Source organism: Pelobates fuscus, chromosome 6 (genome assembly GCF_036172605.1).
Source record: "Pelobates fuscus isolate aPelFus1 chromosome 6, aPelFus1.pri, whole genome shotgun sequence".
Lineage (NCBI taxonomy): Eukaryota > Metazoa > Chordata > Amphibia > Anura > Pelobatidae > Pelobates > Pelobates fuscus.
Window position 1 is genome coordinate 212,586,104 of NC_086322.1, and position 18,714 is coordinate 212,604,817.

At 40.4% G+C, this 18,714-nt stretch overlaps 1 protein-coding gene across 2 annotated transcripts; it reads left to right on the forward strand.

The window, feature by feature from the left end:
* Window positions 1-7,110: 7,110 nt before the first annotated feature.
* LOC134614680 (purpurin-like) lies at window positions 7,111-18,471 on the forward strand. 2 transcript variants are annotated; one of them, XM_063458713.1, is made up of 6 exons: window positions 7,111-7,199; window positions 9,367-9,484; window positions 10,255-10,391; window positions 10,818-10,930; window positions 14,429-14,641; window positions 17,367-18,471. In XM_063458713.1, the coding sequence occupies exons 2-6, from the start codon at window positions 9,368-9,370 to the stop codon at window positions 17,375-17,377; spliced, it is 591 nt and encodes a 196-aa protein (XP_063314783.1). In that variant the 5' UTR covers window positions 7,111-7,199; window position 9,367; the 3' UTR covers window positions 17,378-18,471. The 2 variants fall into 2 exon arrangements, with proteins under 2 accessions (XP_063314783.1, XP_063314784.1); XM_063458714.1 differs by lacking the exon at window positions 17,367-18,471 and having other exon boundaries at window positions 14,429-14,652.
* The last annotated feature ends 243 nt before the right edge of the window (window positions 18,472-18,714 follow it).

Sequence of the window (18,714 nt, forward strand, 5' to 3'; positions counted from 1 at the left end):
ATGGGTGGCCTGGCGTTCGGTGATTTGTTTGGTTGTCAGAATACTAACAGAATATTGTTAGTATGGGAGGTGAATGCTATTTACCAAACCACCATGCAACCAATGCAAATAGCAGGATAATCCATGGACAATGTGATCTGTCCTACACACAAAATCTGAATAAAAACATATGAAATAACAGGGGGAAGGATACGGACAGCCCATAGAGGGAATAAAGGGTAATGTCCACAGGTTCATTCCACTACACAAGCTGACAAGGTGAGGAGTGTGAGTGTTGCAGGGTGAGGGGAGTGAGTGCAATAGGGGGAGGGAATTAGTGTGACAGAGTGACAGGGATAGCGTGGAGTGTAATAGATAAGATAGTTGAGTGTGACATAGTTTGAGAGTGAGTGTGGCAAGCTGTTGGATGGTTTTACAGGGTTAGTGTGGCCAGTTGGTGAGTGTGACAAGGTTGGTGATGAGTATGATAGAGTGAGGGGTGGTGAGTTATTAGGACAATGTGAATGAGGGGGTGACAAGTATGTGGGTGAGTGATAGTGTGTGGAGATGCTGTGTTAAACACAGTAATGCCTTTTGTAAATCTATATATAACATTTGCCCTCTTCTTGGACAGAAGGGGGGGGGGCAATAATACATTCCCTGGTGGTCCCTTATGGTCCAGGGTGCTGATGGTGCAGTTGCAGGCCTTCCTGTCTGGAGCTGTGTGAGAAAGTCAGAGCACAGACTGGGGGTCTCTGTCTGCCTCACTAGAACTGCAAGGAACTACGAACTACCAGGGAATTATTTATTTTGATCTTCCTGTCAGCTTGAAGTAGAAAGCCTGATCAGAGCAGGAGCTCCAGGGTCAGACTGGGACCCATAGAACCCAGCTCTGGCGGTGGTGCCTCTCTTCATCCAGTGCTCAGGTCATATGCACCCACAGCTCCCTCTTAGTATTGCCACAGGGTTAAATAGCAGCTTTGAATTGTGTATGTCTGTCAGGAGAGCAATTTTTATAAATGTAAAAAAAAATTATGTAACGTTCATTCTACCCTCCCAGTTTCTTTAATTGGGAGGGGGTACATGAACAGCCCTGGTGCTCCAGAGGTGAGAGACCCTAGCTTGAATCTTTGCCAAGTGCAGACTGACAGCATGCCTTTCATGAGTTTGTATCAGAGCTTTGCCGTAATCACTTGCAGGAGGAATATATTCAGGCTGCATCAGCCAGAGATGCAGACTAAAGCTTCCATGATACAAAAAAGGGGGAGATGGGCCAGGAAAAAAAAAAGGAAGGAAGGGTGCGGCAAAGATGAGTCAGATAAAATATTATACAATAGAAACAGATAAAAATAAAATACTTAAAAAACACAATTGATAACAAAACAGGTACCCAAAGGGAAATTAGCAGCAGTCCCCCCAAAAAAATCTTGAGGGTGAATGAGGATTCTTTATGGTATCTTCCTTCTTGGGCTAGTATGTCACCAGGGACACTCAGGATTCATAAAAGGAAAAAGAAAAGAAAAAACTCCAATAGTGTAATAAGTTCACAAAAAAAATATAAAAGAGTAAAAGAATTCCAGTCTACTCACTTGTCCTAGAGCTTTAGCCAGCTCTGGTGTATTGAGCATGCAGTGGTATTAATCCCACACTTATATAATATCTTGGAAGGTAGAGGTTGTTATCACCGGACCAAAAACAGAAATAAAAGAGCAACAATAGTGCTTAGTGTGTAAATTAAAAGTACCAGGAGTAATACTAGGTAAAACGTACTCACATAATCCCTACCTGGGATTCTTAGTGAGATCCTCACTGGAGAAATAAAAGCAGGAGGCCAGGTAATAGAAGATGATGATAAAAAATAGAATACGTAAAAAAAAGGTTTATGGCACAGTATAAAGTTAAAATAGCCAATAGACCTTTATTACAAATTAAAACAAACAAAAACAATCCACCAACAATCTTCCATGAGCTCCATAGCACAGTAGGTTCACTAAGCTTCCAAGGGGAATCTTTGATCGCTTCACTGGCCCATTAAAAAGAAAAAACACAGCACCCTCCTGGGTCGGGGCTCAACACCATGGTTGTCCACTTTTTGAAATTCCTCAAGAAATACATTTCTATTTCATGGAGGACAGTTGTTAATGACCTTAATTCCCCCAGAATAAAATATACAAAGATATATGGTACCATTTCTACCGATTTAATTTTAATTACTTTATTGCACAAGATGCGCTAAGAATATCCTACTTAAAGCATTTTGTAAATAACCTGGATTGAATGTTCTACGTTTCACATTTCTCCAACCAGAATTGAACAGGTTGTGTCTTCAGATCCTGATTAGTAGTGCGAGGTAAAGGAATATAGAATTCTGTTTGCGATAAATGCCTACCAGTGTCTGAAAAACAATACATTCTCTTCACTTTCATATAACGCATTCACGAACAGTAGACTATTTCACAAATAATCATTTCTGATATTGTGCCTGTTTAATTGAACTGAGCTTCAAATCCCCACTTACGAAATCCATTAATTGGAAATTCCCGACTAACTATGTCATGGTGACAGCTTTGGAATGTACCTGGAGAATAATTGTTTAATCCAGTTAGGCAACATAATGCTCTTTTGGCATAATGGCAAATTGGTCATTCAAGGATATACCCATTTCTAAATAGAAAAACACATTAATGAAATTGGCCAAGAATGATCAGGCTAAACACATCAAGGCTCACACTAAAGCCACCTCAATTCTAACAAAAACTCTAAAAACAAAAAGCCCTGTGTACCTCTACCCACTTAACTGCAAATATTTTTTTCTCCATCCCTCTCCATCTCAAAGCAGTTATTACCGTGCACCAATTCCCTTCTCAATTTTTCAAATCCTCATCTGCTTTGTTGTGCAAGTCTGAGTGTGCACATAGAAATGCTGATAGGATGTTATGTGAGATCACATCCTTCCAACAATGCCATTTGTGTGATAGCCATCAAACCATCCACTTTGCAGACAGTGTAGTCCAGTTAAGGAAGGTACTTCATTCTCCCCAAATACATACCATGAACGAGGTTGCAATACGGACCCCAGTTTTCAATCGTGTCCCTAACTTGGGTATTGGCTGCACACCACTGATGGTAACCCTGATCATTGACCAAAAAGGCCACATTGGGGATTGGAAACTATTATCTTTTGAGTGCGTAGGGCTCTGCACATAGGTATATCTCAAATATATAAAGGGTATTAGTGAGAGTCACTATAAAAAAAAAGGGGAATGTGGTTTAAGGAAAGACACTTAAAAGGGTTGGGTGTAGGGTACAATGTTCTTCAATGGACTAGAATCTAATGTTTCCATCGGACCAAAAGTACTATCAGTTTGTCTTACATGAAACAACGTAGGGAGCACATCTTACAGGAACACCCCCTTCTGTGACATAAATTATTTACTGGTACTATCACACTCTCACTGTCCCTACGGTCTCATCTTCATAACTCCCTATACCAGTGATACATGGCTTTATATAACTTACTGGAATCTATTTTAAATATCAGCATAATTAGGAGGATAAATGACTAAAGCACGTTATTATATTCACGTTTCTCCTTAACTTACCAAACTTACTCAGACTTGATCTGGATGAATTTTGATTTTAAATGTACCTAAATCAAGGAATGACTGTACTATATTCTACCCTTTTACAATAGATCCAGCTATGCAAGGCAAGTTTGGACATGGTTTATTTTCACATTGTCTGGAAACCACAAAAGATAAAAAGTATCACAGCAAAGTTCTCCCTGAAACTATTCACCAGGCACAGCCACCTTGCACTATATAATCTACTAACTATCCTAAATTAGTGTTAAAATCCTTGGCACGCCAAAAAACCTAATAGTTACTGGGCACAGTGGCGGATCCAGAGCCTGATCTCGGGAGGGGCACTTGTAGATTATTTAAAAAAAATAATCCTAGCACAATAACCACTACAGCTCAGTGTAGTAGTTATGGTGCCAGTAGTGCCAGGATCCCACCCCGGAGTAAGTAGTCATACCGTTTAAGAACAGTTTGACAACTTACCTGGGGTCTGCTGGGATATAGGGCATAGGAGAAGTGGTGTGTGTTAGGGGTGAAGTGTGTGTGAAAGGTGCAGTGTGTGTGTGAGTGGTGAAGTGAGTGTGAGTGCGTAAGGGTGGCAGTGTGTGTGTTAGGGGGCAGTGTGTGTATGGGGGCACTGTATGTCTGTGTGGGGCAGTGTGTGTATGGGGGGGCACTGTATGTCTGTGTGGGGCAGTGTGTGTATGGGGGGCACTGTGTGTATGGGGGGGTCGTGTGTGTGTGTTTGGGGCAATGTGTGTATGGGGGGGCAGCAGGGTGTGTAGGGCACTGTGTGTGTATAGGTGTGCAGTGTGTGCGGGGCAGTATGTGTATGGGGCAGTGTTTGTGGGGCAGTGTGTATGGGGACAGTGTTTGTGGGACAGTGTTGTATGGGGACAGTGTTTGTGGGGCAGTGTGTGTATGGAGGCAGTGTTTGTGGGGGCAGTGTGTGTATGGGGTCAGTGTGTGTAGTGTTTGTATGTGGGGCAGTGTTTGTGGGTCAGTGTGTGTAAGGGGGAAGTGTGTGTATGGGGCAGTGTTTGTGGGGCAGTGTGTGTGTGGGGCAGTGTGTGTGTATGGGGACAGTGTGTATATGGGGGCAGTGTGTATATGGGGGCAGTGTGTGTATGGGGGCAGTGTGTGTATGGGGGCAGTGTGTGTATGGGGGCAGTGTGTGTATGGGGGCAGTGTGTGTATGGGGGCAGTGTTTGTGTGTATGGGGGCAGTGTTTGTGTGTATGGGGGCAGTGTTTGTGTGTATGGGGGCAGTGTTTGTGTGTATGGGGGCAGTGTTTGTGTGTATGGGGGCAGTGTGTGTATGTATGGGGGCAGTGTGTGTGGGGTCAGTGTGTGTATGGGGTCAGTGTGTGTATGGGGTCAGTGTGTGTATGGGGTCAATGTGTGTAGTGTGTGTATGGGGTCAGTGTGTGTATGGGGTCAGTGTGTGTATGGGGTCAGTGTGTGTAGTGTGTATGGGGACAGTGTGTGTATGGGGACAGTGTGTATATAGGGACAGTGTGTATATAGGGACAGTGTGTGTATGGGGACAGTGTGTGTATGGGGACAGTGTGTGTATGGGGACAGTGTGTGTATGGGGGCAGTGTTTGTGTGTATGGGGCAGTGTTTGTGTGTATGGGGCAGTGTTTGTGTGTATGGGGGCAGTGTTTGTGTGTATGGGGGCAGTGTTTGTGTGTATGGGGGCAGTGTGTGTATGTATGGGGTCAGTGTGTGTAGTGTGTGTATGGGGTCAGTGTGTGTATGGGGTCAGTGTGTGTATGGGGTCAGTGTGTGTGGTGTGTGTATGGGGTCAGTGTGTGTATGGGGTCAGTGTGTGTAGTGTGTGTATGGGGTCAGTGTGTGTATGGGGTCAGTGTGTGTAGTGTGTGTATGGGGTCAGTGTGTGTATGGGGTCAGTGTGTGTATGGGGTCAGTGTGTGTAGTGTGTGTATGGGGTCAGTGTGTGTATGGGGTCAGTGTGTGTAGTGTGTGTATGGGGTCAGTGTGTGTATGGGGTCAGTGTGTGTAGTGTGTGTATGGGGTCAGTGTTTATATGGGGACAGTGTGTGTATGGGGACAGTGTGTATATGGGGACAGTGTGTATATGGGGACAGTGTGTGTATGGGGACAGTGTGTGTAGTGTGTGTATGGGGACAGTGTGTGTAGTGTGTGTATGGAGACAGTGTGTGTATTGTGTGTATGGGGACAGTGTGTGTAGTGTGTGTATGGGGTCAGTGTGTGTATGGGGTCAGTGTGTGTATGGGGTCAGTGTGTGTATGGGGTCAGTGTGTGTATGGGGTCAGTGTGTGTATGGGGTCAGTGTGTGTATGGGGTCAGTGTGTGTAGTGTGTGTATGGGGTCAGTGTGTGTATGGGGTCAGTGTGTGTATGGGGTCAGTGTGTGTATGGGGTCAGTGTGTGTATGGGGGCAGTGTATGTTGGGCAGTGTGTATGGGGGCAGTGTGTATGGGGTCAGTGTGTGTATGGGGGCAGTGTATGTTGGGCAGTGTGTATGGGGGCAGTGTGTATGGGGGAGGGGAGGAGGGAAGGGAGGCTTTTTAATAAAAAAAAAATGTATTTAATAAAATATATTATGTCCCCCCTCCCTTCTTACCTTTATTGAGGAGGAGGGGGGACATTTCTGGATCCCTGGTGTTCCCAGTGGGGAATCCCTGGTGGTCCAGTGGTTCCAGTGAACTCTAGCCCGCGCTCCAGGGCTAGAGTTCACTCTCGCGAGATTTGGAGCGTTGCCGTGGTAACCGCGGCAACGCTCCAAATCTCGCGAGAGGAGGACCCGGAGGAGCTGCTGGTAACAGCTCCCGGGTCCTCTCTCCCTCCCCTGCCGGTCGGCTGTCAGTAATGTGCCTGCGGACCGGGGAGGGAGATCACTGATCACTGATCTCCCTCCCGGTCTGCAGGCACAATGCAGGGCTGGCACTTGGGCAATGTCAGCCCTGCACTAGCCGGCAGGGGAGAATCTCGGGGGGGGCAATTGCCCCGTTGCCCCCCCCCTGGATCCGCCAATGACTGGGCATCATGTGAAATGTACCTCCAGTGGCTGTCTGAGTGACTGCTCTCAAAAGGCAGTGTTTACTTTAAAAAGCCTTTAGGGACATACTATACATACCAGAACAACTACATTAAGCTGTAGTTGTTCTGGTCTCTATAGCGTTCCTTTAAGTTTCTAATATGAAATATCTAATTTATTTTAGATTGTATATTCTGTATTACTTAAAGTGTGCTATTATCTGTGTGAGTCTTCAGTGTTGGATATAAATGTGGTATGATGTGTACTCACTAATATTGTATTAATAAATCTGATTGCAATATATGCTGTGTGACAGAGCAATATGGTGAACTGTTTTATAACTCATGTGAAGGACACATGTTGGAGTCTTTTGTACCACATCCATTTGAGCTGTGGTTCTTTCATAATTAGACAAACAGACATCAGAGGAAAGGATTACTACAAGATTTTATATAATGGATTATCAACCACTAATCATCTTACTGCACGCCTGGGACCAAAATAACATCTTGAACAGACTGTGGATTTATTATTTAAGGCACAGATATTGAAGGAGTTATGCCCATTTGAATCTTGCAAGTTCCACCTCACATCATTGTGCTGCAGAGAGCCCCAGGTAAGTTCCTTCAAATTCAACTTTATTTTTTCTAAATTTACCTAACTTTGGAAATTGTAACATACGAGATGTTTTACCTACATTACCTGTTCTCTTTATTAAATATCAGGTTAGCTAGAAATACAGCTGGTATGCTTTCTGATATAGTGATTGGAGATGTCCTTATTCTTCTTTAGATTTTTATAGTGGGTTATAGGTACTTTAAAGACTTTTGTAAAATAATTTTTATGTAAGGTATATTGTTTTATATGTCTTTAGGTTTTCTGGTGAGTCTGGCTTCTATCGATTTTTACAGAAAGTCCTCTACTTTCTGCTTCAGGGGACCTTGCTGGACATCTTGTCATATCTACATGTTGCTTTCTTATAATATATTTAAGCAAAATTTAGGAGGAACATTTTGAAATATAGCACATAGACAATATTTCCAGAAAAGGGCTGGTTTAATTATGACACTGGTTTCCAACCCTCAAGCATTCTAGTGGTTTGGGTTTTGCCAATATCCTCTTTGTGATGGAAGAGGCAATCCTGAAATTCACAGTCAAATTTTGAGGACTGAGAGCATACCTACTGTACTAAGCAATATGTCTTCACACACTGGAAGATATAAAATATAAAAATATGGGTAGGCCATTCCAGGACAAACTGAGAATGAAATCTGTTTTGGCTGTTAAGTCGAGATTAAAATAGAATGCATAGAAGAAGCTACTTGAGTGTATTGATGAAGCCATGTCTCCTGCTTTAAAACAGCTTAATTTCAAATATCTTAAAACATTGCATCGTGTCAGGTGTTCGGGGATAGCTTACGAGTTGATGCCTCAGGAATGTCCGCCTCAATTTAACACATTTTCCAAATTATTCAATACTGTTATAAAAGTTCCCAAAATATTTATCTACAAAAATTACCATTGGCTTTTGTAGATAAATCACTTGGAAAGTTTTTTTAACAGTATTGAAGCATTTGGAAAGCTTATTAAATTAAAGCCTTTGCTCTTTCGAGTACACTATCTGCCATTCGACATGAAGGTATTATATTCAACGCTTTCAGCTCCCTTTTTGCCTTTTCTGGGTGGCATTGCAGCTGGCTCTTGTATTCTTCAAGAAGTCCAGAGGGCAATTAAGTCTATCACATGTAAATAAAAATGAACATTAAATAATGATGGAGAAAATATGTATTTAATTAAGGAACATAGCTCTATGAAGTTTATGAATCGCCACGTGAGTCCAAATTTGGGGGGAAAACATCTGATTTGTGTACAGCAGCTCGACATCTTACAATGAGTGAGATAAACGGGAAATACCATTTCTAAAGGATTGCTATAGCACATTATATGGAAATATTGGCTAGTGCTCATTAACAAGAGGGCTTCAATGAAGTATTGATTGTATTGTACATTTTTCTTCTAATTTGTTTTGCAAGTTTTTGCTGCAATTTCCAATTTTTTAAATAAATTACATTAAATTTTTTTCATTTGTAACAACACAGCAGATTTATGAATTATTTAATTATTTTATTTTTTTTCAACAGAAAAGTGACAGAATTTTCCCATAACTTTAAATGTGGTAGTGTTCTGAAATCAAAATTTAAGTGAAAGCTGGTGGAATTTACAATAGAAAAAAAAACATCATATGTTAATAAATATGATCAAAATAAATTATGGAATTTATTTGCTACTTCCAGAAAACTTTGATACGAAATATCCCCCTCTGTGTAGGCTAATGACGGTTACATTTCTACTGATTTCAAAAAGAGACAAATAGTTTGGGTTAGCCCTTGGATACACATGCTCAATAGTTCACACAGCAAAATAGAAAAAGAGGAGTCTGATTGGTTGGGCTAATTTCTAGAATGGGCAAAGCTAAACTATGATAATGTAATATTTGTGGATTGGAAGAAAAACACGAATTTTAAAGAATTTTATCTTTTATTATTTATTACTAAAATGTTTTAAATGTATTACGACTAAAAACTAGTCAATTCAAGCCCGGAATGCCATTTTAAGCATAGCAAATTATTATTCTATCCCATTTAAACACAGCAAATTATTATTATCTTACTTTTCATCAATGGTTTTATATATACATATTTATTTATATAAACATGAAAACGTACAAAATATTTCTGCGCTTCAACTTCAACATTAATTGATGACAATGTATTTCCTTTTAGGATGAAGAATTACAAGTATGTTTTGCTGGCTGTGGTACTCACCATAATAGAGCAAATTAATGCTCAGTCCTGTGTGGTTGAATCATTTAAAGTCAAGGACAACTTTGACATAACTAGGGTGAGTTTTTACTGTTAAATACATTTAAAAAATAACTATTGTGAAATTACCCACATTTGCATAATTTTTTTTACTACAATGTGGATGCTTCTTTTGAATGTAAAAGCAGCAATGAACTACCATTCTTTAAAAAAAAAACAATGCACAATGAAGGAGGCGGCAGTCAACACAATGTGGGAGTGGGAGGGAGAGGGCAAGGGAGGGGAGAGCTATCTTCCCCTTGCAAGCGCTCTGCCTGCCAGGGGAAGATTTTCATGTCTGGTGTCAGTGTGCAGTGCATGCTGACAACAGATGCAGTTCATGCACAGAATTGGCAGTGTGTGTATGTCTGTATGTATGTGTGTGTGTGTCTATGTGTGTGTGGGGAGGGGAATGGACATATGGGGGGTAGGGAGAAGTAGACAAATGGGGGCGGGGAGTAGATGCATGGGGAGTGTAAGCCTATGACGGGGGCCCAGGGCAATTTTTGCACGGGGCAGCTTGGTTTGTAGTTACGCCTCTGCCTCCAACAAAGATATCTGCTTTTAATTTTCTTGATATAAATGTGTTTTTCAAATCCCTCCTGTACTCTTTCAATGTTCCATTTCACTTGTCTTATTCCTACGAAGCTAACATTTAATTTGTGAATTGGCTATATACTGTATATATGACATGTTCTCACGTGTGTTCTGCAATGTGTTTAATCTCTCCAAAAAATAAAATGACAGAATGATAATTTTCTAAAACAGTTCTTGTAAACATAACGTTTCTTTTTGTATTCCTGTGACCAGTATGGAGGAAAATGGTATGCCATTGGGAAAAAAGACCCAGAAGGTCTGTTTCTTCAAGACAATATATCTGCTGATTACACAGTGGACGAAAATGGCAAGATGAGTGCATCTTCTAGAGGCAGAGTTAAACTGTTTGGGTAAGACACTAATTTACCATGATGCAGTAACTAGAAAACACTGAAATGAATCATTTATTTGTACAACTGCCCATCTTTTCCATACATCTGTACCATAGAATTGCAGACCTCACTATTGCAGAATATGGAAAAAAAAACGGTTGTAATATTTTGTAAAACAAGATTTTTTTAAACTGGATGAATACTGTATTTACAAACCAAAAGAAATGAAACATAACATTTTACAATATTGGTGTTTACAGAAATTGGATTAGAACTGGCTGTTCTCAAACACAACAGCTGTAGTACTTGTAACTCTGACTCCCTCCCACATCGCCCCATCCCCAAAAATACCTATCCAGAAAATGTGGGAAAACAGTTTTATATTGATTGCTAGATGTTGTATTGAATGCCGTGTATAAAATATTTAATATATCTTTATTTCAGGTTCTGGCTCATCTGTGCAGAAATGGCAGCTCAGTATTCAGTGCCCGATCCTTCTGTCCCATCTAAAATGTACATGACGTATCAGGGCTTAGCTAGTTACTTATCCAGTGGAGGTAAGTAAAACTCTCTTATATAGTACTTTATAAAAGATTCTCGATTTTTCTAACTTTAGTGACATAAAGTCGCAAAGACAAGAGGTGAGTATTATGCTTTAACTTTCTTTACTACTTAATAGCAGCAGAGAAAAAAAAGGGTATGATCTTCCGCTGTAAGGGGAAGGAGGCCTCTTTAGTTATGAAAAATGCTATGATCCTCATCCTGTTCTGAGAAATCAGAGACATCATAAGCCATATCAATGGCATCCTCACTCTCTTAATCCTCGCTGCTAAAAGTATCATACGAATCAGGTTTTCTCCCGAGAGACGTTTTTCCACCAGATAACACTTCCTCCCGGGGTGAGGATCTTGTGTGTGATTTATTAGCCCACTTTTTTGGTCTGCTTGGTGAAAGCAGAATTTTATCAGTTTCAAAAACTTGCTCCTTTAACCCCCTAAGGACCAAGCTTCTGGAATAAAAGGGAATCATGACATGTCATGTGTCCTTAAGGGATTAAGGGACACAATAGTCACCAAAACAACTTTAGCTGAATTAATCTGTTTTTGTATATAAATTGTGCATCTGAAGTGCACTGCTCAATTCTCTGTCATTTAGGAGTGTAATCACGTTTGTTTCTGTTTATGCAGCCCTAGTCACACCTCCCCTGTCTGTGACTAACACGGCCTGCATGAAAACAAAATGTTTTTATTTTCTTTAACTTTAAAAAGTTTTTATCTACTGCTCTGTAAGTTGAATTTTAGTTACATACAGGAGGCCCAATGAACAGAGAGACTGCAGTTTAATGATCTATACATCAAAACGGTTTCATTAAGCTAAACTTATGTTGGTGACTATAGTGCCCCTTTAAAGCATGTAAGCCTTTCTCCTCTTAGAATAGGAGGGAGCGTCAAAAATTTTGTTTGCATTTCACAGTACATTTGCGAGGAATGACAGAATCAATCGAATCTTTGTCAGAGTCAATTAAGGAATAATTTTTCTCTGAGGGAGAAATAGTTATATTAGCATGTAAACGCTTTTTAGAATGAGATGAAGCAAAGGAAAAATACTTAGTCAAAGTCTATTGTGCATGTTAGCCACTGCTGATGAAACAGCTTGCTGAACAGATTTTTTTGCACAGATTCATCTAATAAAGCTTTCATCTGTTCCTTAGGCATATTTTCATATTTTACATCTGTCAGGTCCTCATTAGAGGAATGCAGGGAATTTTTTGAAGTCATGACAGAAATGTTTAATTGAAATAATAAAATAGTTTTGAAGGGAGAGTGTAGCTATATAAGTCTGAGGAAATATGTAACACAAAATAAAACGGAGGGGCACAAAAAGGAGCAAGTAAGTTGTAACAATAACAATTGGAAACAAAAATAACTATGAGGTAAATCTATTCAAAAACTGAATGAAATTTAACAATCTGCCGAGTGGTGTCACAAATTCCCGTAATGAAGAGAATGCAGGATGAAATTTGCGGCACTCGCAATGCTGCCAATTAGAAAAGCTCTGCCGTGCATGCGTGATACATCACAATTAAGAGATTTGGACTCCAACAAAATGGCATTGGAATCTGATCTCTACTGACAGAAATAACGGATGAAAACACCAAAATGGTGATTATAGGAGTGTAACGGAGCTCCGTGTACTCCGACCGAGTACCCTCCGTTGATGGATGCTCCTAGCGCTCTCAGAGGACTCCAAGCACTGCAGACGACACCACAACCACCGAAGGCTCCACAACCGCCGTAAGTTAAACTGGAGCCGCGCCGTCTTCCGTCCACCATGGAATGAACCTTCAGCATTCAGGAACGTGTGGGGAAGATCTCTCCTCCTGGAGAGCGTATCCGGAACAAGCTCTTAAAAGAGCTAAGTGATTAAGAGCTCAGGGGAATATGCAGCGCATAGCAATCCCCAGTGTGATATAGCAGTTCCCTCCAATAACGAGACAAGGCTACGTATTGAGGGTCAGAAGAGGTCTGAGGACTGGAACACCCAGCCTGCTTTTTATTAGGATAAGGTACACACAGGACACTCCCAGGGGGAGGATGAAATTAACCAATAACAGCATAGTACAGCCCACAGGTTCCCTCCCCTCAGATAAACAGTTAAACCAATTATTACATACAATAAAAATACAGTTTTCACATACACACTGTAACTTTAAAACCATACATGGAAGTCCCTTTATGACCGACCGCAAGCACAATTTCCTGCCCAAAACAGTTCCATAGATTTGGGCTGTGCGGTCGGTCAATTTCATGCGGAAAAACGACTAAGTCCCATTTCGAACGGGACTTAGTCTCTGGAGCTGCAAGTTCAGTATGGGAGAAGGTAAGGGTCAGCGGTGTTCGGCAAAATGTGTAGCCGATTTTAGTTCCACAGAATCTTTAGCATACACCGCTGACCGCATTCGAATGACTAAAATGGCCGCCGACACGTGTTCGGCTGCCGAATGGCGGCCACCCAGCGCTCGGCAATTAATCTGCAGTAACCTCACAGCCTGGGAGGTAAATTGCCTGCACACTTTAGCTTCTGGGTGGTCCGCCTGTGTGGTACTTGGTTCTGTAAGCCCTATTTACTGAACCAAGTGGGAGAAAGCCAGGGGCAAGTTATTTTACAGGTCTGGGGACATAGTCTTAAAGGGACATTGTTCAGCAAAGTCACAATATGTCCCCAGACGGTTCTTAAAGGGCCATACACACCCAATAAATGTTAATACGTTTTCAGGGGCACAATCTTCCAGGGGCCATAGTCATGAGGCAGGAGGCTGGCAAACATGCTTCTCCACAATCCAGGGAAGCAGGGCAATTTCTCATTTAAAGGGCCAGTTACAAATAGCGATTTGTAACAAGGAGTATAGAACTAAGGAGGCATGCGCTGTAGCGCTCCCCATAGGAAAGCATTGAAAAAGATTTTCAATGATTTCCTATGGGGAAATGAGCGACGCTGGAGGTCCTCACACAGCGTCGCTCTAGCAAAATCTTTGCTAGAAATCAGGAAGTTCCCTCTAGTGGCTGTCTACTAGACAGGAGTTAACCCTGCAAGGTAATTATTGCAGTTTATAAAAAACTGCAATAATTACAGTTGCAGGGTTAGGAGTAGTGGGAGTTGGCACCCAGACCACTCCAATGGGCAGAAGTGGTCTGGGTGCCTGGAGTGTCCCTTTAAGACCTTGTATTCTCTTGTTTGGACGTGCTCCTCAAAACTATATGTGATAGGGTATATATTAGTGTGCATAGATTTCAATGTCAAAATACCGAACAATTACAATTTTTATAATTAAGAATAGAGGTGAACCAAACAGCTTCTTTGAAATTTAGAAGTACTCACCTTTATTTATAAATATGGTGTTCATGGGATATCAGTCAGCATCAATGCAAAATTGCACTGGGTAGTCTTGAAAGGTTGATTATAAAACAACTATAATAATGTATCGAGTTATTTGTGCTGAAGCTTTCAATATCTTTGGTTTAATGTCACATTGCACTCATGTTTACTTCTTACAGGTGACAGCTATTGGGTAATTGACACAGATTATGAAAACTATGCAATAACATATGCCTGCCGCACTCTTAAAGACGATGGAACATGTAATGATGGATATTCTATTATATTCTCCCGTAATCCCAGAGGGCTTTCACAAGCTATCATGAGAATTGTTCGCCAGAAACAGGAGGAAATCTGCATGGCTGGTCAATTCCAGCCTGTACTTCAGTCTGGTACGTGTTGAGATCAAATTTAAACTTGAGGGGGAAAAAAATCAGAACACTTGTTTTGGCCTTGATGTTCCCTATGGTGTTAGAAAATATGCAGGGACCATTTGCCTTTATGTTTATAAAGGCATAGCTTTTCTTAGCTCAATTTATTTTTCGATACTTTATTTGATTGTGATAAATTTGTTTTACAAATCTGATTAATTTGTTTTACACCAGCCTATTAAAGGGTTAATCCAAGCACCATGACCACATCAATTATTTGATGTGGTTATGGTTCAAGGACCTTATACGTGCAGCATCTCATTAGAATAAGTATTGCAAATAGTTACCAATTTTATATTGCTGCCAGGTGTGTTACTTCACTTCTAGCAGTGTCATCACCTGAAACAAGAGTCCCAGGCTGGTCACTGTCACTTCTGTGCATAATCCATCCACAGAAGGTCATTCATTTGCTAAGAGTCCTACGTTGATGTTCTTAGCCAATGAATGACCCATATCTGCAGAAGCCAGATGTGGCACTCCAAGTAAGCGGCAATCCATTACAAAAATAGTTTGTTCCATTACCAGGGAACAGCGCCAGGGTACTCCTAGCATCATAGTCACTACAGTGGGCTGCATTTAACCATTTAACAATTAAATATTGTAGAAAAATAGTTAATATTTCAGACAACTAATCAGGGCTATACAGGCACTACATAAACTGAAAAATAAACATAAAAATGCACAATTCCAGTATTTTCTGCAACATCTAGAATGTATTAGGGGTTCCAGTAACATATTTTTGCATGGGAGACTTTGAAGATGAAAGCATGACACATTCTTACATATGAAAATTGAAATATTCATGCAAATTCACATAGTGCTGTAAAAAGTCATGTCGCTGCTGAAATCAGTTACACTTGGAAATCTATTTAAATATCTGTGATATTTACTATCTCACGCCACAGGTTAACTTCCAACCAGAAGTGAGCGCACTCAGTAGAAAGGGAAAGAAAATGAAATAGCAGACCTAAGCAAGTAAATTATAGCTACAAACAGTGACACTTCATAGTTAGTACAAATAGTAAAAAAAATAAGACATGCTAAGGTCCTTGAGACTTTAGATGTTGTAAGGTAAACCTAATTACTAGCTTTCACACTACATTTAAATAATTCAATAACTGAATTTAAAGATTGTGGAGACCGTGGGACCTGCATAAAAAACAGGAAATATCTACTGAGTGGTCTCTCTCTCTCTCTTTTTTTGTTTTTGTTTTTTCCTCCAATGAAGGGCTGCGGAGTGGAGAGTAATATAAAAAGGGGCCTTGGGGATTACCAGTCTCCTGGACCTCATTATTAAAATTAAGTGCCTTGTTAAAAGGAGATGTCCAGTCTCTTATCTCACTAGACATAGATAATGCATAAGGGATTAACCCCTGACATGGACCCTCCAATCTTCTAGTGGCAAGTGACTTTTAAGGCCAGGCTAGTGGTGTGGGACCTGCATTTTCAAGCCCTTATGTATATCATAATTAAATACAACAAAATAGGCACTACAATTGGAGGGAACAAACCTCGGCTGCCCTTTATATGTCCTGATTCTTTCTATCAGGGTAATTCCCTGATATGAGATTCAAAGTGAATTTAACATTTAACATTTAAGGCCATACTAGATGAACTGGAAGCACAGCTGTCTTAGAGAATTAGTTAGGCGACCAAAAGTCGCATTAACAAGCAGGAAATGCTTCTAGTGGCTGTCTTGTAGACAGCCACTAGAGGCTTACTTAGTGAAGCAATGTAAAGATTGCTGTTTCTCTAAAACTGCAAAGTTTTACATTGCAGGACTAAACACAATAGAGACACTGCACCCAGACCACTTTAATGAGCTGAAGTAGTCTGGGTGCCTATAGTGTCTCTTTATGATCACCTGAACCTTCACATTTCCACCATATGTGGTAGATGGTTCCTGCTGTACATCACCATGTACATCACCATGGGTGTGGGCTGAGAGGGACATTAAGTCATCCTAGTTTATTTTAATGATATCTGCAACTCTCCAGCCATGGGTGGGGGAAACTAAGGCTCCACTAACTTTTTAAAGTTTTTTATTTAATAATTTTGACAGGGGGGTGACAGGGTGACTGAGGGAGGGGGTGACAGAGGGAGGGGTGACAGGGTGATTGAGGGGGGTGACAGGGTGACTGAGGGAGGGGGTGAGGGTGAATTTACAATAATATTAACTTACCATGATTCAGGGGCTGTCTCTCTCCATCCCAGCCCAGACAGTGCAGGTGGTGCAGGCAGAGTGGCCGCAGGGGAGAAACCTGGCAGAATGCACGCTCTGCGCCCCCTGCTGGCACACTCCATAACAACCTCCCTGGTGCTCAGTGATGACTCAGAACACAGGCTGGGAATCCCCTCCCTGTGTTCTGACTCACTCACTGAGCGCCTGAGCCGCGAGGGAGAGGACGACCAGCAGGAGGGACAGAGTGTGGCACCCCCCTACTGGATGGCACCCGGGGCGGACCGCCCCCCCCCACCCCTCCCCCCTTAGTACGCCACTGCAACCGATATAATAGTTTTTCGAATACATTTCAATGACCAATTAACCGATATAATTAAATTGAGACTTATGTGAATGACCTGCTAAGTAAATGAAGTCTTATTCAGGTATTTAGTTAATAAGAATCTGAATGTTTGTTTCAATTTATTTATGAGTGATTAATCTTGTAAAAATATTAACTCACAGGAGCCTGTTAGAAGAACGTGAATCCAACATCATGCTCTTTGTGTGAATATGGAAAGGAAGGAAGAAGGATGCAAGAGAAAAGTTTAAAAAATTGCACAATTTGCTCAAGTTTCAGAGAATTTTATTTGATCTTTTTTTGTAAGCAAATGTACCCTTTCTGTCAAAAATAAAATGGGCATAATTTAGTTATGTGTGTTAAAGTTCCTTGACAGCTTTTTTTCTTTGTCATAGAAGTTCTCCTATGTATTATGTAATGAAATTGACATGGACAGCCATCTTATCAGGAGCAGATTGTTTGACTGTAAGTTTCTTATCAGGTGATGCCACACTAGAAAATGGCTGACAATCACCTTTAACCTCTGCTTATACAAAATTTTGCAAGCCAAAATTAATTTGATAATATTTAATTTACTATGATTAAACTCAAGCTACCTCAGCTGTAACTGCATAGAAAAACAAACTGACTGCTCAAAATTAATACATGTTATTAATATGTTATCAGAGTATTAAGCCTGTCAACATCAAAATAACTGGAGGATACACTACCTATTTTAAATGTTATAATGCACAATTTATTTAATTTCAGTAGTTTGTCTCTAAAGGCTCTCCTGTGAGCTTTGTAGAAAATATTTAATTTATTATTCGATGTCTTCATAAGAGCTTATGTATTTTTAAATTATCGTTCAATGTATAATTTGAATTTATGTGTTTAAAAAAAGGAATAGAGCTGTATAAAATGTTTTTTTTTGTACAATTCGTATGCCTTTGTCATCATCATGAATTGATTGTTGATCAAAATGTCTTATTGTACTTAATTAAAAAGAAATATTCTTTTATGGCTTGTTTTACACTACTGCTAGTTTATCAAAAACGCATTTCTACTTATAACTGTCAGACAAGTTCTAGATGTTAAAGTTTTATCATCACTTATTATGCTACAAGAAGTAAACGTCAAGAACCTACTGGACTGAAGACTCCATTGGAAAATCTGGAAACATATCACATATAAAACAAATGCCTACGTAACAATCTATCATTGGTAACCAGGATATATTTTAAGACTTTCTGCTGCTATCGTCTGAATATTAAAAGTGATCACAATCTTTGTATTATGAACTTTTTCATGGTAACTTCACTAAAGTCAGAATATATGCTGAGAGAAGCATTCACTCTACATAAATGCTTGATTGGACAGGATGAGTACTAAAACACTTTCTCGAGCAAGTGACTATCTGACGGAGTCTATACATAATCTTAGATCATAAGAGAGGGATAGATGCTGCAGATTGGACTCTAGATAAAGACCCCAACCTGATATCACAAGGTGATACTAGAAAATTTATCAGGG